This window comes from Procambarus clarkii, chromosome 18 (genome assembly GCF_040958095.1).
Source record: "Procambarus clarkii isolate CNS0578487 chromosome 18, FALCON_Pclarkii_2.0, whole genome shotgun sequence".
Classification (NCBI taxonomy): Eukaryota; Metazoa; Arthropoda; class Malacostraca; order Decapoda; family Cambaridae; genus Procambarus; species Procambarus clarkii.
Window position 1 is genome coordinate 50,123,595 of NC_091167.1, and position 24,821 is coordinate 50,148,415.

General features: G+C 44.3%; 1 protein-coding gene across 1 annotated transcript in view; it reads left to right on the forward strand.

The window, feature by feature from the left end:
- The first annotated feature begins 309 nt into the window (after positions 1-309).
- The window catches only part of LOC123750965 (Y+L amino acid transporter 2-like), a 125,258-nt gene continuing 100,746 nt past the window's right edge, over positions 310-24,821 (forward strand). Inside the window, exon 1 of the mRNA XM_069326593.1 lies at positions 310-1,010. Within this exon, the coding sequence (XP_069182694.1) occupies positions 335-1,010 (676 nt within the window). The 5' untranslated portion in view covers positions 310-334. The remainder of the gene's footprint in view (positions 1,011-24,821) is intronic.

Below are 24,821 nucleotides of genomic sequence, written 5' to 3' on the forward strand. Positions count from 1 at the left end.
TATAAATATATATATATATATATATATATATATATATATATATATATATATATATATATATATATATATATATATATATATATATATATATATATATATATATGTCGTACCTAGTAGCCAGAACACACTTCTCAGCCTAGCCTACTATGCAATGCAAGGTTCTTAAAAACGTAGAATACTTAAATATTGGAAAGAAACTGTTGCACTTGCGCATCCTACGTCTGGCAGCTTGACACAGTTTTGTTACCGGCGGTGGTGAAAGGTGAGTGTAGTGGGGGAAGCGGAGTTGTGTGCTGAGCAGTTGTTGGTCTAGGTTGGCAGTGGCAGCTCCGTCATGGACGCTAGCGCAACGACTGATGATGGTTCAGGAACGTCTGCTAATATTCCCTCCCCAACGCTCAACACAACAAGTTCTGAGGAAGAAACAACAAAATCAGAACCCAAAGTCGCGGACCAACGGGAGAAGGACCTTGCACAATCACCAATTAAGCCAAATTTTGGCGTTATTATCCACGACGGAAGCGAGCTTTCGGCGACCACTCCAAGATCCGATGAAACTAGCGCAGCAGAAGAAGCGGAATTCGCAGCAGCCAGTGTACAAAAAAATGAAAATTATTCTCCCGATGAAGTGGGCACCGCGTGTCCTCGTGTTCCAGTCAGAACCAAAAAGCAAATAATCTTGAACCAAATTCAAGAACAGAACGGAAACGAAGAGCATGCGAAACAAGAAATAAAAGCCGAGACATCCAATCAGGAGAACAAGGAGAACCAAACTTGGAAAATGTTAGATGCGGGGTGTAACGAGGCCCCCAACGGGCCAGTGAAGCTGAGGAAGGAGCTAGGGCTTTTGAACTGTGTGGGACTTATCATTGGCAATATTATAGGCACGGGCATCTTCGTCTCGCCAAGGACGGTGCTGTACTACGCCGGCAGCGTGGGTATGTCCCTGTCGGTGTGGGTCGCCACGGGATTCATGTCTATGATTGGAGCTCTCTGTTACACCGAGCTGGGTAAGTACTCCTGCATTTTTGTTGCCAAAGAACATTTTTTTACTTTCAGTTTTTGTCAGGTATTAGGTGATGTTATTCAGTGAATATTAAATATTCTAAGTTAATCGGTATTGGAATCTTATTCCTAAATTAGATTCAATAATGCATATTCAATAAAGTTTGAAAGCTTAGAAGTATTACTTTAAAGATTTTTGTAAGCCCCTCCTATTGCATTCAATTGCTATCATTTTTTTAGATTATTGCAAGTGAAAGTTGAAGGCTAACCCTTCGGCTTGTATTACATGAAATTTACAAAATATTAATATTTGTATTATATAAATATTTACAAAAATCCACAACGAATTACTTTTTTATGTGTAAAGGTACAATCTCCCAAAACCATTAACAGGCATTATATAACTCCGGCTATGAAAAAATATAAAAAGAGAGAAATGATTAACAACAGTGTTTACACAATGCTATTGATGATAAATTTGATAACCATAATCTGGACGCACCTTAGAAAAACGCTTAACAGCATACGTATATTATATAATTGTGAACCATACTTCGTTCAAATAATACTTGCATAACAAAATTTCTCAGATAAAAAAGAATACCTACATTGTTGACTACAACAAAACAGCCCTTAATATTATAAAACGAGAATACATACATCTTTGACATAATAAACGAATATGTGTCACACACATCTGAAAGTAACGAAGGAAATACAATGATGTTTCATAATGACATGAGTAACAAAAGATTGTTAGTGTAAGAGCAGAGTCCTCATTTTAGTTTGTTTTGTGTTGGCATAAGGTTCACACAAGGATTTTATTGACTAAAGTATGCTCTAGTCCTGAACATAGTCTAGGGGGAACGTAAACTCTCAGTGTATATACCGGAGAAGCTGGGTATACACCAAAACCCAACTCTTAAGATGGAGAAACGACGACGTTTCGGTCCGTCCTGGACCATTATCAAGTCGTTTCATTATCAATAAAAGAACACGACTTGATAATGGTCCAAGACGGACCGTAACGTCGTAGGCTCTCCATCTTCTGAGTTATAGTTTGGTCATCATTTCTTCAGCCAAGTAATTGTGATTCGTCGTCTGCACTGGTTATACATCACCCAGTGTTCATATCAATGTTCACAATTAGGTGTATGACAAAACAGAGACCATAAATGATATGTCTATTTCTCACATTTCTGTTTGTTGTATATATGTTTAAAAAATATTTTCAATGTAAAAATAACTTGTGAATGATAACGTTCGATTTAAAACAATAATAACATAATAAACAAATTATTAAGGCTTATTAAGCAAACAATGAACATTTATGGAAGTAAATAACTAATCATTGTAACCTTTGCCAATAATTTTCAAGGGGTCCTTCAGAGCACAAACTGATAACAGCATAGTGAAACACTAAGATGAGAGTAGACTTCGTTAGAACATAAAACGCCAGCTAACGAAGCCCTACCAGCTTCTAGCCCTACCAGGTACTCAAAGATCAATACATTGTGATCACTCATTCCCAAGGGTGCTTCCAACTTAACTTCCCTTATATCCCTCTCATTTAGGGTAATTATCAGATCAAGCATGGCTGGTTCATCTTTCCCTCTCATTCTTGTCGGACCCTTGATGTGTTGGCTTAGAAAGTTTTTTGTTGCCATCTCCAGCAGCTAAGCTCTCCATGTGTCTGGTTCTCCATGTGGGTCACTGTTCTCCCAACCGATCTTCCCGTGGTTGAAGTCTCCCATGACTAGTAGACCAGATCCATTTCTGCTAGCGACAGAAGCGGCTCTCTCTTTTATGTTAATGGTGGATAAGTTGTTTCTATCATATTCCTTTCTGGGTCTTCTGCCATTTGGTGGTGGGTTATATATGACTACGACTATAATTTTTTTGTCCCCCAGTTGTTATGGTACCTGTTATGTAGTCACTGAAACCTTCACAGCCCTGAATAACCATCTCCTCAAAATTCCAGCCTATTGGTGGTGTAGTTCCAGGGGGAACTACACCACCACATACTCTTCCTTTTCTCGGTTTCCTCACAATACAGTAGTCCTGTGGAAACACATTTGTTATGCATTTGTTATGGTTTTCGTTAGCTTTGTTTCTGTGAGTGCTATTGTGTATGGTTTTTCTTCTAGTACCCATTTCTCAAGTTCGTTTTTTTGTTGTAGTAATCCCACCTTTGTTAGTGTACATTGCCTTGAGACTCACTTTCTTCTGTTCCTTCTCATGTCCCCTTCTTTGTGAGCGTTTTGCTGATTGGGGAAGCTGTTCCATTAGTGTGAAGATTTGTGAGATAGATAACAGGGTCTCAGACGATACTGGGTGAGGGGTGGGGGGGGGGGGTCAAGTGAATGGGGGGACAGGGAGGGAAAGGAGGAGGGTGGAAATTTGGGACTGGGGGATGGGTAGCAGGTGGATATGATGCAGAGGAGGATGGTGGGGTTCACCTCCCCTCTGGTGTTACTAGGTTGCTGGTTGTGGGTTTCTCCCACTTTACCACAGGGGATGTTGCATTGAGGGGCTGTGATTTCCTGATTTTTTCCTCTCACCCTGACCTTCTTTTCTTCTGCCACCATGGCTCTCTCTTCCCTTGTCATGTCTCTCTGAAGGATTACATTTTTTTAATTCTCCCATTTATTGCAGTTGGCACTTCCTTGCTAGAATATTTTCCTTTATGTTCTCTTTTGCAAATACTATCTTTATCATGCGGTCTCTGTCCTTGTTGTACCAGCCTAACCTGAAAAACTTCTCAATGTCATGTTCAACCTCTTCCATCTCTATCCCCCTTAGTATTTCATTCACTGCCAATCTGTCCTTATTATTCCATTCTTCCTATTGGAGCCTTCCTGCTTTTTAATACCCACAACCACCACTGATCTTTTTCTTTCCAGCAGCTGACTAGTGCACCTTGATGCTTCCTGTTAGGTGGCTACTTTCATGGCTATCTCCATCACTGTGGACATTGCTTCCGAGTTCTTTTTCAGCATTACTTCAAATGTTGCTTGTACAATGGCATTCCTTCCAATGTACCATTTCCATATTCTCTTTGGATGATTATTTGAGTCTCAGCCTCAGTACTGCTCTCTGCGAGAGTTTTAATCTCCTCTTTTGCTGATGTCAGCTCGCTTTGCAGGTTGCTTATTTTATTCTTCATTTTCTTCATCTCCCTCCTGATATCCTCCCAAACTTGGGCGAACATTTCCTTCATTTGGTCACAGAGAGAGAGAGAGAGAGAGAGAGAGAGAGAGAGAGAGAGAGAGAGAGAGAGAGAGAGAGAGAGAGAGAGAGAGAGAGAGAGTCAGAGAAGGTGAGAAAGAGTGGGAGACAGAGAGCTAGGGTTAAGGAGAGGGAGGTGGGAGAGTGAGTGTTACACTTTGGGGGGTTTGTGCCTAGGAGGAGGGGGGATTAATGAGGGAGTGAGGGGATAGGAAGGTGAGAGTTGGGTTTGGGATGGTCAGTTTCTCACAGAGGTGTTACCAAATCTGTGTGTGCACTCACCTCACCTAGTTGTACACACCTTGTTGTGCATGCAGGGGTTGAGCTTTGGCTCTTTGGTCCCGCCTCTCAACTGTCAATCAACTCGTGTACCGATTCCTGAGCCTACTGGGCTCTATCATATCTACATTTGAAACTGTGTATGGAGTCATCCTCCACCACATCACTGCCTAATGCATTCCATTTGTTAACTACTCTGACACTGAAAAAGTCCTTTTTAATGTCACTGTGGCTCATTTGAATACTCAGTTTCCACCTGTGTCCCCTTGTTCGAGTACACCCCCCCCCCTCCCCGTGTAAAGCAATTAATCTTTATCTACCCTGTCAATTCCTCTGAGAATTTTGTAGGTAGTGATCATGTATCCCCGAGCTCTATTATCTTCCAACGACGTTAGGTTCATTCCGTGCAGCCTTTCCTCGTAACTCTTGCTTGTTAATTCAGGGAATAGCCTAATGGCATACCTATGAACTTTTTCCAGCTTAGTTTTGTTCTTGACAATGTAAAGGCTCCATGCTGGGACCCTCATACTGTAGGACTGGTCTTACATGTGAGGGATACAAGGTTCTGAAAGATTCCTTACACAGGTTCCTGAATGCAGTTCTGATGTTAGCCAGCCTCGCATACGCCGCAGATGTTATTCTTTTTCTGGGCTTCAGGAGACAGGTTTGTTGTGATATCAACGCCTAGATCTTTCTCTCTGTCTGTTTCATAGAGGATTTAATCTCCCATGCTGTATCCTGTTTCTGGCCTCCTGTTTCCACTGCCTAGTTTCATTATCCTTACATTTGCTCGGGTTGAACTTCAGTAGCCATTTGTTGGACCAGTCATTCAGTTTGTCTAGATCATCATGTAGCCTCATACTATCTTCCCCTCACCTAATCCTCCTCCTCATAATTTTTTCATCATCAGCAAACATTGAGAGGAACGAGTCTATTCCCTCTGGAAGATCATTCACATATATCATAAACAGTATAGGTCCAAGGACTGAACCCTGCTGGACTCCATTGGTGACACTTCGCAAATCTGAGACCTCACCCATTACAGTGACTCGCTGTGTTCTGTTGCTTAGGTACTCTCTTGTCCAATGGAGTACCTTCCCTTTCACTCCTGCCTGCATCTCCGGCTTGTGCACTAATCTCGTGTGTGGTGCTGTGTCAAAGGCTATCTTGTAATCCAAAAATACACAGTCTGCCCACCACTCTCTTTCTTGCCTGGTCGTAGAATTCAATTAATCCTGTGAGGCATGACTTGCCATCCCTGAACCCATGCTGATGTTGTGTTACAAAGTTCTTTCGCTCCTTTGCTTTTTTTCCACTAGCTTTTTTGCACAATCTTATCCATCAACTTGCATGGAATGCAAGTTAGGGACTCTGGCCTGTAACTTAGTGCCTCCTGCCTATCCCTCTTATTTTATATCGTGACTACATTAGCAATCTTCAAAATTTTCGGCAGCTCCCCAGTTACCAGGGATTTGTTATACACTACGCAGAGTGGCAGGCACAGTGCTTTTGCTCCTTCCTTTAATATCCAAGGTGAGATTCCATCTGGGCCTATTGCCTTTATCACATCCAACTCTAGCAAGAGCTTCCTCAACTCCTCACTGGTAATCCCAAAGTCTTTTAGTGGTGCCTGGTTATCAATTCCCTCTCTTATCTCTGGAACTTCTCCTTACTCTACTCTGAAGACCTCCTGGAATTTCTTATTGAGTTCCTCGCACACTATCTTGTCGTTTGTAGTGACTGTGTCTGCCCCCAACTTCAGCTTCATTACTTGTTCCTTCATTGGTGTTTCCTCTTGATGTAGCTGTGCAGTAATTTAGGTTGAGTCTATTCTTTGGTTGCTATGTCATTTGCATATTGCCTTCCTGCCTCTCTTCTCATCCCTGACGTATTCATTCCTGGCACTCTGGAACCTTTCTCTGCTCTCTAGTGTCCTATTATTTCTATTGTTTCTCCCTGCCCTTGTACTTAGTTGCTTTGCTAGCTTACATCTCTGATTAATAAACTATGAGTTTCTCATCTCCATTTCCTTTTTTTCCTTTTGGACTGGGACGAATTTGTCTGTTGCTTCCTTACACTTCTGTGTGATGAAGTCCATCATGCCTTGGGCCGTCTTTCCTCCGAGCTCTGTTTCCTCCGAGATATAACAAGTTATATCTGTTAGGAATTTTCTTATCTTATTATTGTTTCCCTTTCGGAAGGCCAGTCTTTTGTTTTTTGGACCCTTCCTTGAGTATATTAACCAATCTTCTACCAAATACTCAAACATCAGTACATTGTGATCACTCATTCCCACAGGAGCTTCGAAACTGGTTTCCCTTATGTTGGAGGCATTTAGAGTGAATACTGGGTCGAGTCTCGCTGGTTCACCATTGCCTCTCATTCTTGTGGATTATCTGACATACTGACTTAAAAGGTTTCTTGTCGTCACTTCCAGCATTTTAGATCTCCATGTTTCCTCCCCTCCATGCGGTTCCTTGTTTTCCCAGTCTATTCTTCTGTGATTGAAGTCCTGCATGATGAGCAGATGGGATCTATTTCTACAGGTAGTAGTGGCTACTTTCTCAATTATAGTGTTGACTGCTATGCTGTTTCTGTCATACTCCTGCCTGGGTGTTCTGTCATTTGGCGGAGGGTTATATATCACTGCTACTATTACTCCTGGTCCTCCTATCGTTATGGTACCTGCTAAGTAGTCTCTGAACCCCTCGTAGCTTGGGATAATTATCTCCTCGAAACTCCACTCCTTTCTTATCAATAGGGCAACTCTGCCTCTTCCCTTCCTTCCCTCTCTCTCCTTATTACAGTGTATTCCTGGGGAAACACTGTATCCTTTATAATTCCCGATGTTTTGTTTCTGTGAGTCCAATTGCATCTGGGTTACCTTCTTGTGCTCTTTCCCTAAGTTCACTTGACTTGCTTGTAATCCCATCAATGTTTGAGTACATTACCTTGAAACTGACTCTCTTCCTTCTATCCTCAGTTTCTGTTAGTTCCAATGGAGTAGAGGGACAAGGGGTGTCTGGGGTGGGCTAGGGCCTAGGAAGGTGAACCTTAGGGATCTGGGGTGAGAGAGGCCTGGGCTGATCTTGTATGAGGAATGCAGGAGGGTCTGGGGTGGTGTAGAGGCGGGGGGTCTGGGGTTGGAGGTCAATTTGTATTTGGGATGGGGGAGGAAAAGAGGCATGTGAAAGGGAGGGGGGAGGTCATTGGTGGGAAGATGAAGGGGAGCCTGGGGAAGGGGAGCCAGGATGTCAGCGGTTGGGGAGGGAAGGGGAGCCTGGAGTGGGGGCAGCATGGAGGGAGGGAGAGGGTGTGGAAGGAGGGAGAGCTTGGGATGGGGTTAGGAAGGGAAGGGGAGCCGAGATTGGGTGGCAGGGAGGGAAGGGGTGTGGTAGGATGGAGAGTTTGGGGAGGGGATACTGGGGAGGGCATGGACTGAGAAACAGGGGAGGGCATAGGGTGTGGGAATAGGGAGTGCCTGGGTGGGAGAAGGGGTTGGGGAAGGAAGGCATGGAGGGAAACATGGGGGGCCTGGGGTCTGGGAGCAGGGGGGAAGGGGCTTGGTCTAGGAAGGATCTTTACTGGTTGGGGGAGAATGATCGTGGGGTGAGTTTGTTGGAGGTTTCTGTTATATTCCTCCCTGGGGATGCTGGCCTGCTGGTGAAGGGATTCCCACTCCCTTCTGAGGTTTCTGGGAATACTGCACCAAGTTTTGTGGCTCCACTGTTCCGATCCCTCCCCTAGAGTCTCCTTGCTTCTGCAACCCTCATTTTCTCTTCCCTCATCATGTCTCTCTGCAGAACAACGTCCTTGTATCTCGCTAGTCTCAATACCATGCTCTTCCTTGACAGGATCTCTTCGTTCATAGCCTCGTTCGTAAGCACTACCTTGATCAGTCGTTTCCATTACTTCTTGTAGCCGCCTAGCCTGAAAAAGTTCTCTATGTTGTCATTAGCCCCTACCATATTTAGGCCCTCCAAGATATTTGTTGTCGTTACTCGGTCCTCCCTTTTCCACCCCTCCTGGTTGGATCATTCTGGTTCCTGTACTCCTACAACCATATTAGATCTTTTTCTTTCCATCATTTGAGTCATGCACATTGCAGCTTCCTGGGATGTAGCCGCTTTCATAGCTGCTTCTTCTATAGCAGCCTTGGCACCTGGATTATTTTGCAGCAATTCTACAAAAGAGGGTCTTCCTGGAAAAAGCCCTCCATCCGCATTATTCCCAGTTTCCAGATAGTTGCTTGCCTGTTGGATATTTCCAACATCGAATACAGCATTGTTGTATTCTCATTACTTATTACTAACCATACTCAATATTGTAGTAAGTAAAAATAACAACTCGTAGAATTCTCATGTACTAACAATTCATCTGTGCATTAGGCTAGAATTCTCACGTCACCTGACGCCAGTATTGCGTCAGATTTCTTTACAGTAAAACACATTATATTCAATTTGTGTGAGAATTAAATACGATTCTCCATAATTAAAGCATTCTGTATGGCAACTGATTGCAGACGAATGGTTCTCTAACTAAAAGCCGAATAGAGCTTTAGAATCATAACGTCTACCTCACGATAGAGGTAACGTCATCAATGAATGCTATGGGGAGACATTAATTCCTCTCCCTTATATATTTACTATTCTTAAATAGTTAAATAATAATATTCCGTTCCTCTAAATAATAAACCCGTCCAGTCTTTAGAGTTTCAAGCGCGAATGCGAGAAATATTAATGTTCAAGACAATAATTTGTGTTGTGAACGTCGACTGGGCGTGGGTTGGGGGGACGCCATCCTCAGTCGGGAAGCAGACACGTGCAGGGCTGGAAGGAGGCAAAGCTGCGCTTACCGTACTCACAAAAGACGCCATTGTCCAGCAAATAGGACAAGTGTGTCCATCCACAGATGAAAGCCGCCACTGTGAGGCGTGAACGACCTTGCAGATAACATCTTCAACTAGTGCTGGTGTTAAAGAGGGACCTTAGACTTGGTTCCTGACGACACGTGATCAGCCAGCTTGAAACGCATCAATCCAGGATAGGTTCACCGGAGCCTGGGATGCGAAATTACGGCAATCTTAATACTTATACAGTGCCCACAGCTAAGTACCTTTTATTTGATGCATCATTTACAAGTTTATTAATAGTGGGGTGATTGCACGTCACGCGGCGAGATAACACCTAATAACAGGTGATTAGAATTCTATCTGTAGATATCAATAATCTTGAATATGAATTGAGTAGTTAAATCAATTGCTACTGGTAGTTATTTATCTTGCAGCTTGAGAGACGGATTCCTCATGCTGCCTTCTCCATGTTAATCGTGCCATTCGTCAATGTGTCAGACTTGGAGATTAAGAGGACTTCCAGAGTTATCTAAAGGAACCTACTACAAGCTAAGGCTTATTTCTTTTTTCCTATATTTTAGCAATTTGATACATTCAGAATGTTCAACATAATGTGTGATTTACTGTAACTCATTACTATGCTCATATTCATGTCCTTCTTTATATGAATAATATTATATTCAGCATTATTTATAGGATTAGATTATTATTAATTGAATTAGTGAACGAACCACACTGATTCCTGGACGTATTGACCTCCAGTAATAACCCCCCAATGTAGGTGTTTGAGGTTTGGTTTTTTAATAATACAGCCCATTAATTATTCTTATGATCATACTTTCTAGTTATATCCATAGTCACTGGTTTTCTCCAGAATTTTATCTAATGATCTGAAATTCTCAGTTTCCCTCTTTACTTCAAAAGCGGGTGGTCCTTCGTAATTTAATTTACTACTTTAATTATTAATTAATCAGAATCAAACCCAAATATCTCACATTATGGTCCTTCGAACCGGATAGGCATTAAATTTATAATTAAAATATTAACCAATAATAACTAATCCTTGTGTGATAGAAGCTAGACTAACTATTTAATTAATTGTGTCAACTAACATTGTAACACATTAGTTAGCCTAGATCACACTAACATATTGCTACCTTTACCTCATGTATAAAGTAGCTTTAGTGGGTCATAGCCAATTACCCACAACACTTAGACCTATACCTCACACCGAGGTGAGAATCTTTAGGTCACCAGGAGCAACAGCTCACAACTTTTACAATAACACCACCCTAACACCTGCGTTAGAGTGGCCTCACCACCTAACCATCATATACTTAGGTGGTAATGACATCCACCCCACTCGTCATCCAGCCGAGGTGATCAAACACCTCAAAAACATAATTTCTTCTTTCAAGCACATCAGTGAATCAGTAGTATTCACATTAGTGGAGCCTCGCCAACCAAGCCAAGATAATCGTTGGGGAGTAACTCCGGAATACTACCTGAGAGCGGCTAAGTATATAAATTTCAGGCTGAAAAAGCGAGTGAGATTGGATGCCACATATATACAATTTACAGCCAGACCTTACAGACAGAACCTGACTAGAGACGGTGTACATTTGTCAGGGGAATCTAGGTTGCATGTGGTTGACAAGTTAATTAACACCATCAACCATCACAAAAGGCTGTGGCTAGCAAGCCAAACTTAACTGTACATAATTGTTCACCTGTGTGTGCAAGAGCACTCTTATAAAACAAAAAACCCAAAAATACAGCACAACTATATTACCTTATTGCACCACAATAATCTTTACCCATGTTATTAGGTAGAATTTAGGCTGAGATTGTGCTGAATTTGGTACAAGCCCAGACTAAATAATTTTATAGTTCTTAGTTAGGATTTATTACGACTAGATCTAAACTAGTCAGTGTTGTATATATTATATTATTTGTGCTGACCCTCTATAGGGTGGGATAAATTTTGAGATAACTCTGAATGAGATAAATTTGCTCATATTAAGCAACACATGAATTTGTATTTGACCGAACTGCAATCAACCTCTATAGAGAGTAGTGAACTTGATGAGGTTATAGATGAGTTAGCTCAGTATGAAGAAGATATCCGAGTTCTACCCTATAAGAAGCAAATTGCTAAAAACAAGCTGACAGTAACTTCCACTGTACGTACAGATCCTGAGGTTAAATTACCTCAAATCAACATACCCACATTCTCTGGTGATGAGAACGAAAGTTGGGATGATTTTTGGAGTAAGTTCGTAGATGCAGTAGACTCTAAAACTAACATTCCTCAAACCACTAAATTCACTTATTTACAAGGCCTGTTAAGAAAGGAAGCCTTGAAAGTAATCTCCAATATAACACTGACCAGTGATGGTTACGCATCAGCTGTACAATTGCTCCAAACCAACTACGATAACAAGGAGAGAACTGTTACTGTCTTAGTTCAAAAATTGCTGGATTTACCCTCTGCCAATAATTCTACAGAGTCTCTCCAAAATTTCAGACTAGAGTTAGAGTCTTTACTCAAGGCCTTAAGCCTTAAAGTCCAAATACAGTCAGCCGAATGGATGACTAAAGTAGTTGTTAAACGAAAATTACCAAGAGAAACTTTAGATAAGTTGTGTACTATTTACAATACGACCTTTTTGACTCTGAAAGAAAGCACAGAAGGTCTACATACCTTAGTCGAAAGACAAAGAGCCAATCAAGATGGGGAGAAAGTTACAAACTCCTCTACTAACTCTCATCGTAGCTCAACTCAAGTTGACACTTCTATCAAACCTAAACAGACTTTAAATAAGTCTAATAAATGCACATCAAAAACCACGCTATCCACTGGGAAAAGAAGTGGAAATGTGGGTACATATTCGGTGTCTCCTTCTGAGATAACCCACGACTTGTCTACTAAAGAGAACAAGTCAAACAAAGAGAGAAAGTCTCTGCTCTGCAATCAAGAGCATACTGCATACCAATGCTCAGTTTATCCTACTTATAATGCTAGGATTAAAAGGTTACAGGAATTGCATAAATGCACTAGATGTATGGGTTCTCATGATCCCAAGAAATGTGCAGTACCACTACGTACTTGCAACCGTTGTAAACAGGGTGTACACCACTACGCCTTATGTAGGAAATCTCCTACACCTACTATGACCACTGGAGAGAATTTTACTAATTCTACTTCAGTGCAATATTGTAAAGTACATCACGAAGTGAATGTGCTTGCTACTGAGTCAGGCAACAGTACTACCTTGCCTACTGCTCAGCTTAAATTAATAAATCGAAGATCTCGAATTACCAGTAGAGGTCTCTTTGACCAAGGTTCCCAAAAAACCTTTATCACACAACAGTTGGTAGATGATTTAAATTTAAAACCTACCAAAAGTGTGAAGTTAAACATTTCTGGTTTCCTATCAAATAGTGGGCCACGTGATTACAAGGTAGTCAAATTACTAGTTAGATTAGGATCCTCTGCCAGCCCAATTCATGCGGTGGTCGTGGATAAGATTCCTACGGACTTGCAAGTCAAAGGATTAGCTCGTACTGCGAGACACCTTAAGCGAAACCACATGAGGCTAGTGGATCATAAAATAAATTCAGACTGTCTCACAGATATTGGGATATTAATAGGCGCGGATCATTATTACAAGTTTATCACTGGATGCACTAGGCAACATGGTATGAATTTGTTGTCGTCCGCAGGTGGCAAATTGCTCACAGGACCCGTGCTTTTCAGACAAGGTCCAGCGCCCACAAACCAACAAACCAATAATGTAATTGTGGCATGACTAGGCTTAGAGCAGTCACCCCTACGCTTCAGGGAAATAGCCGAGGACATTGAGTCTGACCCACCAATACATCGTTTGTGGGATTTAGATACGTTAGGCATCATCCCTGAGCAACCAAGTCCTGATGATACATGGACTTACCAGCAATATCTGGATACGGTTGTCTACTCAAATAAACAATACTGGGTAAGACTTCCATGGAAGTTAGATCATCCCCAACTTCCAGTGAATTATTTTATGGCAGCCTCACAATTGCGGTCTCAATTAACACGACTGCAGAAGCAGCCAGAAAAATTAACCATGTATCACCAACTTATCCAACAACAACTTAACAATAAGTTCATTGAAGTTGTTGAACACGATGACCGAAAAGCAGGTCATTATTTACCACACCATGCTGTGGTGAAAGACTCACTGACAACACCTATTCGTATTGTCTTTAATTGCAGTGCTAAAGTAAAGCCTAATAGTGTGTCTCTAAATGAATGTCTCCAAATGGGACCTAGCCTAACGCAAAGGCTACATGACGTATTGTTGCGATTTCGCACAGGCATTTTTGCCTACACTGCTGACATCAGCAAAGCCTTTCTCCGAGTAGGATTGCAGGAGGAAGATCGTGACTACACAAAATTCCTCTGGTACAAGGATCCACTGGATCCTAACAGTGAAATAATCACCTATCGGTTCGCCTCTGTATTATTTGGTGCTACATCCTCACCGTTTCTTTTGCAAGCAACATTAGACACGCATTTGAGGAAATCAGACAGCCCTTATAAGGCAACCATTAGCGACAACTTATATGTCAACAATTTCCAGGGGACAACTAATGATCAAGCTGATCTGGTAGAAATCTACCATGAGGCTAACCGTGAACTGTTAGGAGCTAATATGCCTCTACAGTCATGGGCCTCAAATAATAAACTACTTAACCAGTTAATTGAGAAGGAATTTCCCGATTATCAGGTACCCAGTAGCTTAAAGGTTCTAGGCGTGGAATGGAACACCAACACTGACGAAATGAATGTCAAGTCAGTGCAAACTGATAACTCAACCCTTACCATGAGAACACTGCTCTCATTTGTCAGTCAACCATTTGACCCTTTAGGCCTACTTAGTCCTATATTAATAAGGGGCAAACTCCTAATGTAGGAGTGCTGGCAACAACATATGGGATGGGATGATCCGTTACCAAGTGAGTTACAAGCCAAATGGCAAATACTCTCAACGGATTTTAATCAGTTAGGTGTTTTGAAATTTCCACGTAATGCCTCGGGACCAAACTTACCCACCAATTTGCACGTTTTTTGCGATGCCTCTGGCAAAGCATATGGCGCAGTAGCCTATTTAGTTAACAGTGCTCAATCAATTTTACTCACATCAAAAGCAAGAGTTGCTCCCATCAAAAAGAGATCCTTACCTCAGATGGAGTTGACTGCATTGCTAGTGGGAGTAAGGTTAGCCCATTGCCTGGCAAAGACACTCAGTAATATTCGCTTTGGTGAGATTGTAGTGTGGTCAGACAACGAGGCAGTCTTACAATGGGTAAGAAACAATAACAACAAAACTCCTTATGTCAGTAATCGCGTCAGGGAGATTTATGATTTATCCGCAGGTTATAAGTTTAGACATGTCCCTACTAAGGACAATCCTGCAGATTATTTGTCAAGAGGATTGACATTAAAACAACTTTTCAAATCTTCGCTGTGGTTCAATGGACCTTCATGGCTTGTTGGTGGTCAGTGGCCCAAACAAAAGTCACAAGTCATCGTGACCAATATCACCACTCCCATGAAGGACCCAGAACCTCAGCGAACATTAGCCATTAATCCTCATCATTATTCTAATTTAAGCAAATTGTTACGAGTGACTGCACACGTGTTTGATTTCCTCTCTAAAATAGGAATACGACACAAATTCCCCAATCCTGTTCATTATTGGATTAAGCGGGCGCAGCAAGAGACTTACGGAAGCGAATTTGAGAATCTTCCGGATAAACTCACTAAATCTCTGGGCATCTGGTACGATGTCAACACTCATAACATACTACGATGTGGAGGACGTTTGCTACATGCAAAGATTGACTTAGACACTAAGAACCCAATCCTTTTACCTCGCCACCACATCATAACTAAACTTTTTGTCTTACATCACCATCAATATGGTACCCTACATGGTGGAGTTTTAGATACTCTCACCGATCTTAGACAAAAGTACTGGCTTCCTCAAGGTCGTCAGACTGTTAAGACCATTATTAAATCTTGTGTAATCTGTAAGAGATACGACGCTAGAGTCTGTCCTTACCCAGGACCTCCTCCACTCCCAGAAGAGCGAGTAGTTCATCTTCGTCCATTCGAAACAACTGGAGTAGATTATACAGGAGCCTTACTCCTCACTGGTAACCCAGATAATATACCAGTAAAGGCGTACATTTGTCTCTTTACCTGTGCTACAACCAGAGGCGTGCACTTAGAGGTCACCCCAGACATGAGTGCTGAAGCTTTCATTCAAGCTTTCCGCAGATTTGCTGCCCGTCGATCATGTCCTAGATTAATGATATCAGACAACGGATCTAATTTTGTAGCGGGAGAAAGTTGTTTACGAGAAGTCTGGAACCACCCTGAAGTGCAATCAGTCTTACAAAGAAGACAATGTCACTGGAAATTCATAGCACCAAGAGCCCCTTGGCAAGGTGGGTTCTATGAGCGAATGGTAGGCACAGTCAAAAGATGTCTAAGGAAAACGTTGCACCGACAAAAGGTCAGTTACTCAGAACTCCAAACTATTGTTGTGGAAATCGAGGCGCGAGTCAATAACCGCCCGATCACCTACCTGTCTGATGATTACACCCAGAGAGAACCACTGAGCCCCTCTCACTTGATCCATGGAGGTCTACTGAGCCCTCTCATCCCCTTAGCCGAAGAGGACCCTGTAGACCCATCCCATGTGACCAGAGGAGACTTGGTGGAAAGCTACCAACATCTTTCTAGAGTTATCCACAGGTGGAATGAGGTGTGGACTCGAGAATACCTCACAGCTCTACGAGAGTACCACTACGGAGCTTCGAGTCCTTACAATAAGGTACAATTAAAACCTGGAGACCTTGTACTAGTCGACAGTGATGGACCAAGGTCCGAGTGGCCTATAGGAAAAATCGTCACCATCCACCCAGATCGACAAGGTGTCCTAAGAGTGGTTAAGGTCTTATGCAAAGGCAACACTACTCTAAAAACTTTAGAGAAGCTGGTTCCCCTAGAACTGTCTGAACAAGAACATCAGTCAGATCCAGTTTCCCCAGTAATTTCAGAGGACAATGAATTTGTTCCTCCAAGCAACCGTCCCACTAGAGCTGCAGCTCAACAATGTAGACGGAATTTGCGAGCCTATTATAACTCTGAAGAAGAATAATTTCCTTCATTTCCCACTAAGAAAACTGTGCTGATACTACGATGTGATATCATGTAACGAAACATTACACGTCACTATAACCCAAGATATCACATCACTGTAGATTCTGTTAGTTTAAATTGGGAGAGTTAAATTTTATAAATATTGTGTAGGCTACAAACAACATGTTTCAGTTGACATGTGAATAACAAGACTCAAATTCTTGTAAGTCCTTGATAAATCCGGGACGTTCGTTATGTGTGTACTAACATACTAACCTACTAACATACTAATGTGTTAATCTTAATATCACTTCGGGATAGGTCAGTACAACACAGTACACTGCGACCCTGGGAATCCCCCCCCGGAGTTATGTTGGATATTTCCAACATCGAATACAGCATTGTTGTATTCTCATTACTTATTACTAACCATACTCAATATTGTAGTAAGTAAAAATAACAACTCGTAGAATTCTCATGTACTAACAATTCATCTGTGCATTAGGCTAGAATTCTCACGTCACCTGACGCCAGTATTGCGTCAGATTTCTTTACAGTAAAACACATTATATTCAATTTGTGTGAGAATTAAATACGATTCTCCATAATTAAAGCATTCTGTATGGCAACTGATTGCAGACGAATGGTTCTCTAACTAAAAGCCGAATAGAGCTTTAGAATCATAACGTCTACCTCGCGATAGAGGTAACGTCATCAATGAATGCTATGGGGAGACATTAATTCCTCTCCCTTATATATTTACTATTCTTAAATAGTTAAATAATAATATTCCGTTCCTCTAAATAATAAACCCGTCCAGTCTTTAGAGTTTCAAGCGCGAATGCGAGAAATATTAATGTTCAAGACAATAATTTGTGTTGTGAACGTCGACTGGGCGTGGGTTGGGGGGACGCCATCCTCAGTCGGGAAGCAGACACGTGCAGGGCCGGAAGGAGGCAAAGCTGCGCTTACCGTACTCACAAAAGACGCCATTGTCCAGCAAATAGGACAAGTGTGTCCATCCACAGATGAAAGCCGCCACTGTGAGGCGTGAACGACCTTGCAGATAACATCTTCAACTAGTGCTGGTGTTAAAGAGGGACCATTGACTTGGTTCCTGACGACACGTGATCAGCCAGCTTGAAACGCATCAATCCAGGATAGGTTCACCGGAGCCTGGGATGCAAAATTACGGCAATCTTAATACTTATACAGTGCCCACAGCTAAGTACCTTTTATTTGATGCATCATTTACAAGTTTATTAATAGCGGGGTGATTGCACGTCACGCGACGAGATAACACCTAATAACAGGTGATTAGAATTCTATCTGTAGATATCAATAATCTTGAATATGAATTGAGTAATTAAATCAATTGCTACTGGTAGTTATTTATCTTGCAGCTTGAGAGACGGATTCCTCATGCTGCCTTCTCCATGTTAATCGTGCCATTCGTCAATGTGTCAGACTTGGAGATTAAGAGGACTTCCAGAGTTATCTAAAGGAACCTACTACCTATTCGGAAAAAGGTTTGGTTTTTTCATAATACAACCCATTAATTATTCTTATGATCATACTTTCTAGTTATATCCATAGTCACTGGTTTTCTCTAGAATTTTATCTAATGATCTGAAATTCTCAGTTTCCCTCTTTACTTCAAAAGCGGGTGGTCCTTCGTAATTTAATTTACTACTTTAATTATTAATTAATCAGAATCAAACCCAAATATCCCACATTGCCGGCCTTATCTCTTTCTTGGTTTTCCCCATCTCACTCTGTAGGCTCTGTATTACTGCATGCATTGCCATCAGTTCTTTGCTGAAGTCCCCCTAACACCTGGGTGATTCTTCCTTGTTCCTGCATGTGTATCTGTGTATCTGTTGGGAGGGGCTAGGGAGAGGTGAGAGAGAGAGAGAGAGAGAGAGAGAGAGAGAGAGAGAGAGAGAGAGAGAGAGAGAGAGAGAGAGAGAGAGAGAGAGAGAGAGAGAGAGAGAGAGAGAGAGAGAGAGAGAGAGAGAGAGAGAGAGAGAGAGAGAGAGAGAGAGAGAGAGAGAGAGAGAGAGAGAGAGAGAGAGAGAGAGAGAGAGAGAGAGAGAGAGAGAGAGAGAGAGAGAGAGAGAGAGAGAGAGAGAGAGAGAGAGAGAGAGAGAGAGAGAGAGAGAGAGAGAGAGAGAGAGAGAGAGAGAGAGAGAGAGAGAGAGAGAGAGAGAGAGAGAGAGAGAGAGAGAGAGAGAGAGAGAGAGAGAGAGAGAGAGAGAGAGAGAGAGAGAGAGAGAGAGAGAGAGAGAGAGAGAGAGAGAGAGAGAGAGAGAGAGAGAGAGAGAGAGAGAGAGAGAGAGAGAGAGAGAGAGAGAGAGAGAGAGAGAGAGAGAGAGAGAGAGAGAGAGAGAGAGAGAGAGAGAGAGAGAGAGAGAGAGAGAGAGAGAGAGAGAGAGAGAGAGAGAGAGAGAGAGAGAGAGAGAGAGAGAGAGAGAGAGAGAGAGAGAGAGAGAGAGAGAGAGAGAGAGAGAGAGAGAGAGAGAGAGAGAGAGAGAGAGAGAGAGAGAGAGAGAGAGAGAGAGAGAGAGAGAGAGAGAGAGAGAGAGAGAGAGAGAGAGAGAGAGAGAGAGAGAGAGAGAGAGAGAGAGAGAGAGAGAGAGAGAGAGAGAGAGAGAGAGAGAGAGAGAGAGAGAGAGAGAGAGAGAGAGAGAGAGAGAGAGAGAGAGAGAGAGAGAGAGAGAGAGAGAGAGAGAGAGAGAGAGAGAGAGAGAGAGAGAGAGAGAGAGAGAGAGAGAGAGAGAGAGAGAGAGAGAGAGAGAGAGAGAGAGAGAGAGAGAGAGAGAGAGAGAGAGAGAGAGAGAGAGAGAGAGAGAGAGAGAGAGAGAGAGAGAGAGAGAGAGAGAGAGAGAGAGAGAGAGAGAGAGAGAGAGAGAGAGAGAGAGAGAGAGAGAGAGAGAGAGAGAGAGAGAGAGAGAGAGAGAGAGAGAGAGAGAGAGAGAGAGAGAGAGAGAGAGAGAGAGAGAGAGAGAGAGAGAGAGAGAGAGAGAGAGAGAGAGAGAGAGAGAGAGAGAGAGAGAGAGAGAGAGAGAGAGAGAGAGAGAGAGAGAGAGAGAGAGAGAGAGAGAGAGAGAGAGAGAGAGAGAGAGAGAGAGAGAGAGAGAGAGAGAGAGAGAGAGAGAGAGAGAGAGAGAGAGAGAGAGAGAGAGAGAAAGGGAGAGAGGTAAGTAGGAAGGAGGGAGAGAGAGTGAGTGAGAGAGAGAGTGAGTGAGAGAGAGAGAGAGAGAGAGAGAGAGAGAGAGAGAGAGAGAGAGAGAGAGAGAGAGAGAGAGAGAGAGAGAGAGAGAGAGAGAGAGAGAGAGAGAGAGAGAGAGAGAGAGAGAGAAAGGGAGAGAGGTAAGTAGGAAGGAGGGAGAGAGAGTGAGTGAGAGAGAGAGTGAGTGAGAGAGAGAGAGAGAGAGAGAGAGAGAGAGAGAGAGAGAGAGAGAGAGAGAGAGAGAGAGAGAGAGAGAGAGAGAGAGAGAGAGAGAGAGAGAGAGAGAGAGAGAGAGAGAGAGAGAGAGAGGGGCGGATGTGGAGATGCATTCCTATGGTACTGGTTCCAATGTAGGGGGAGCAAGGGGGGGGGGGGGGAGTGTTTTGGTAGTATGCATTTGTGCTTTAGTGGATGAGAGTGTTTTCAATTTGAGTGCAAGAAGGGGCGCGTGGTGTGGGAATGTGGATGTTCCACTGTGCGGGTTGTGCATCAGGTGTGGTGGAGGTGGAGGGGGAGGGGTATGTTGGGAGTGTGAGAGGTGCGTGGAAAGTTACGGGGTGGGGGTGAGAGGGGGGGCTTGATGGTCACGAGGGTCTGATCCCGTATAGGTCTCAAAAACGTCTACCCGATTGAGCCACCCTGCATTGTGGGTCTAAATATCTCATTTATTAAATTACTAATTTAAGTCACTCTGTACACTTTATTTAATGACCTAGAGACTGTACCTGCCACAGCTCATCCCGTGCAAGCACACACTCTGCAAGCAAGCACAGGGCGCCGGTGGATGTGTGGACCGCACACTGGACACGTAATAATGTGGCCCAGGTTCGATTCCCGGCGCCGGCGAGAAACAAAATGGGCTGAGTTTCTTTCACCCTTATGCCCCTGTTACCTAGCAGTAAATAGGTACCTGGAAGTTAGACAGCTGTTACGGGCTGCTTCCCGTAACTCTGTGTTTACTAGTTGTGTTTTTACGGGGGTTGAGCTTTGCTCTTTCGGCCCGCCTCTCAACTGTCAATCAACTGTTTACTAACTACTTTTTTTTTTTTTCCACACCACACACACACACACACACACACCCCAGGAAGCAGCCCGTGACAGCTGACTAACTCCCAGGTACCTATTTACTGCTAGGTAACAGGGGCATTCAGGGTGAAAGAAACCTATGCCCATTTGTTTCTGCCTCGTGCGGGAATCGAACCCGCGCCACAGAATTACGAATCCTGCGCGCTATCCACCAGGCTACGAGGCCCCTGTGTGTGTGTGTGTGTGTGTGAAAAAAAAATATTAACAGTTGATTGACAGTTGAGAGGCGGGCCGAAAGAGCAGAGCTCAACCCCCGCAAGCACAACTAGGTGAATATCCTAGGCGAGTTTGAGGTGATGTCCATATGACAGGGTTGGGTCACCTGTCCTTTCCTCTGCTGGTTGGCAATCTTTCCCCACGTGGTCCTGTTGTTTACTGTCCCCACGTGGTCCTGTTGTTTACTGTCCCCACGTGGTCCTGTTGTTTACTGTCCCCACGTGGTCCTGTTGTTTACTGTCCCCACGTGGTCCTGTTGTTTACTGTCCCCACGTGGTCCTTTTGTTTACTGTCCCCACGTGGTCCTGTTGTTATTGTCCCTACGTGGTCCTGTTAATTACTGTCCCCACGTGGTCCTTTTGTTTACTGTCCCCACGTGGTCCTGTTAATTACTGTCCCCACGTGGTCCTGTTGTTTACTGTCCCCACGTGGTCCTGTTGTTTACTGTCCCCACGTGGTCCTGTTGTTTACTGTCCCCCGTGGTCCTTTTGTTTACTGTCCCCACGTGGTCCTGTTGTTATTGTCCCTACGTGGTCCTGTTAATTACTGTCCCCACGTGGTCCTGTTGTTTACTGTCCCCACGTGGTCCTTTTGTTTACTGTCCCCACGTGGTCCTGTTGTTTACTGTCCCCACGTGGTCCTGTTGTTTACTGTCCCCACGTGGTCCTTTTGTTTACTGTCCCCACGTGGTCCTGTTGTTATTGTCCCTACGTGGTCCTGTTGTTTACTGTCCCCACGTGGTCCTGTTGTTTACTGTCCCCACGTGGTCCTGTTGTTATTGTCCCTACGTGGTCCTGTTGTTTACTGTCCCCACGTGGTCCTGTTGTTTACTGTCCCCACGTGGTCCTTCCCCACGTGGTCCTGTTGTTTACTGTCCCCACGTGGTCCTGTTGTTTACTGTCCCCACGTGGTCCTTCCCCACGTGGTCCTGTTGTTTACTGTCCCCACGTGGTCCTGTTAATTACTGTCCCCACGTGGTCCTGTTGTTATTGTCCCCACGTGGTCCTGTTAATTACTGTCCCCACGTGGTCCTGTTGTTTACTGTCCCCACGTGGTCCTGTTGTTTGCTGTCCCCACGTGGTCCTGTTGTTTGCTGTCCCCACGTGGTCCTGTTGTTTACGGTCCCATGACATGGCACTGATGTTGCCTCTCAACCTTATTTTGTCCTTAACTGGTCTACCGCTATAGGAGCTCACTATATACTTGATCACTGCTTTTGTGTACACTCCTGTGACAAGACAACTATGTTTCCTGTCTCTGTAAACCTCAATGTCACGGGACAATTCATGTTAGTTCCTGGACCTTCACTAACACACGTGTCTCTCATGACCTCCAGACACACTAGTAGTTGTAATGGTATTGTGGTGGTGGCTGTGTTGGTAGTTGTTGTGGATGTGGCTGTGTTGGTAGTTGTAGTGGTAGTGAGGGGGGGGTGGCTGTATTGGTAGTTGTAGTGGTAGTGTGGTGGTAGCTGTGTTGGTAGTTGTGGTGGTAGTGAGGGGGGGGTGGCTGTATTGGTAGTTGTAGTGGTAGTGAGGGGGGGGGGTGGCTGTATTGGTAGTTGTAGTGGTAGTGTGGTGGTAGCTGTGTTGGTAGTTGTGGTGGTAGTGAGGGGGGGGTGGCTATGTTGATAGTTGTGGTGGTGGTGTGGTGGTGGCTGTGTTGGTAGTTGTGGTGTTGGTAGTTGAGGTGGCTGTGTTGGTAGTTGCAGTGGTAGTGTGGAGGTAGCTGTGTTGGGAGTTGTGGTGGTAGTGTGGTGGCTGTGTTGGTAGTTGTGGTGGTGGATGTTTTAGTAGTTCTAGTGGTAGTGTGGGGGGTGGCTGTGTTCGTAGTTCTAGTGGTAGTGTGGTGGTGGCTGTATTGGTAGTTGTAGTAGTAGTGTGCTGGTGACTGTGTTGTAGTTGTAGTGGTAGTGTGCTGGTGACTGTGTTGTAGTTGTAGTGGTAGTGTGGGGGTGGCTGTGTTGGTAGTTGTGGTGGTGGTGGCTATGTTGGTAGTTGTGGTGGTGGTGGCTGTGGTGGTGGTTGTGTTGGTAGTTGTGGTGGTGGTTGCGTTCGTAGTTGTGGTGGTGGCTGTGTTGGTAGTTGTGGTGGTGGTGGCTGTGGTGGTGGCTGTGTTGGTAGTTGTGGTGGTGGTTGCGTTCGTAGTTGTGGTGGTGGCTGTGTTGGTAGTTGTGGTGGTGGTGGCTGTGGTGGTGGCTGTGTTGGTAGTTGTGGTGGTAGTGTGGTGGTGGCTGTGTTGGTAGTTGTAGTGGTGGTGTGGTGGTGGCTGTGTTGGTAGTTGTAGTGGTGGTGTGGTGGGGGCTGTGTTGGTAGTTGTGGTGGTGGCTGTGTTGGTAGTTGTGGTGGTGGTTGCGTTCGTAGTTGTGGTGGTGGCTGTGTTGGTAGTTGTGGTGGTGGTGGCTGTGGTGGTGGTCTGATGGTTGCTGTGGTGGTGGTGTGGTGGTGGCTGTGTTGGTAGTTGTGGTGGTGGTGGCTGTGGTGGTGGTTGTGCTGGTAGTTGTCGTGGTGTTGTGGTGATGATTATGTTGGTAGTTGAGGAGGCTATGTTGGTAGTTGCAGTGGTAGTTTGAAGGTGGCGGTGTTGGGAGTTGTGGTGGTGGTGTGGTGGCTGTGTTGGTAGTTGTGGTGGTGGTAGCTGTGTTCGTAGTTGTGGTGGCTGTATTGGTAGTTGTGGTGGTGGTGGGTGTGTGATAGTGTTGTAGTGGTAGTGTGGGGTGGCTGTGTTGGTAGTTGTAGTTGTAGTGTGGGGGGGGGTGGCTCTGTTCGTAGTTGTGGTGGTAGTGTGGTGGTGGCTGTATTGGTAGTTATAGTGGTGGTAGCAGCTGTGTTGGTAATTGTGGTGGTGATGTGGTGGTGGCTGTGTTGGTAGTTCTGGTGGTGTAGTAGTGGTGGTGGCTGTGTTCGTAGTTGTGGTGGTGTGGTGGTGGCTGTGTTGGTAGTTGTGGTGGTGGCTGTGTTGGTAGTTGTGGTGGTGGTGGCTGTGTTGGTGGCTGTGTTGGTAGTTGTGGTGGTAGTGGATGTGTAGGTAGTTGTGGTGGTAGTTTGGTGGTGGCTGTGTTGGTAGTTGCGGTGGTGGTGTGGTGGTGGCTGTTTTGGTAGTTGTGGTGGTAGTGTGGTGGTGGTGTTGTGGTGGCTGTGTTGGTAGTTGTGGTGGTAGTGTGGTGGTGGCTTTGTTGGTAGTTGTGGTGGTAGTGTGGTGGTGGCTGTGTTGGTAGTTGTGGTGGTAGTGTGGTGGTGGCTTTGTTGGTAGTTGTGGTGGTAGTGTGGTTGTGGCTGTGTTGGTAGTTGTGGTGGTAGTGTGGTTGTGGCTGTGTTGGTAGTTGTGGTGGTAGTGTGGTTGTGGCTGTGTTGGTAGTTGTGGTGGTAGTGTGGTGGTGGCTGTGTTGGTAGTTGTGGTGGTGGTGTGGTGGTGGCTGTGTTGGTAGTTGTGGTGTTGGTAGTTGAGGTGGCTGTGTTGGTAGTTGCAGTGGTAGTGTGGAGGTAGCTGTGTTGGGAGTTGTGGTGGTAGTGTGGTGGCTGTGTTGGTAGTTGTTGTGGTGGATGTTTTAGTAGTTCTAGTGGTAGTGTGGGGGGTGGCTGTGTTCGTAGTTCTAGTGGTAGTGTGGTGGTGGCTGTATTGGTAGTTGTAGTAGTAGTGTGCTGGTGACTGTGTTGTAGTTGTAGTGGTAGTGTGCTGGTGACTGTGTTGTAGTTGTAGTGGTAGTGTGGGGGTGGCTGTGTTGG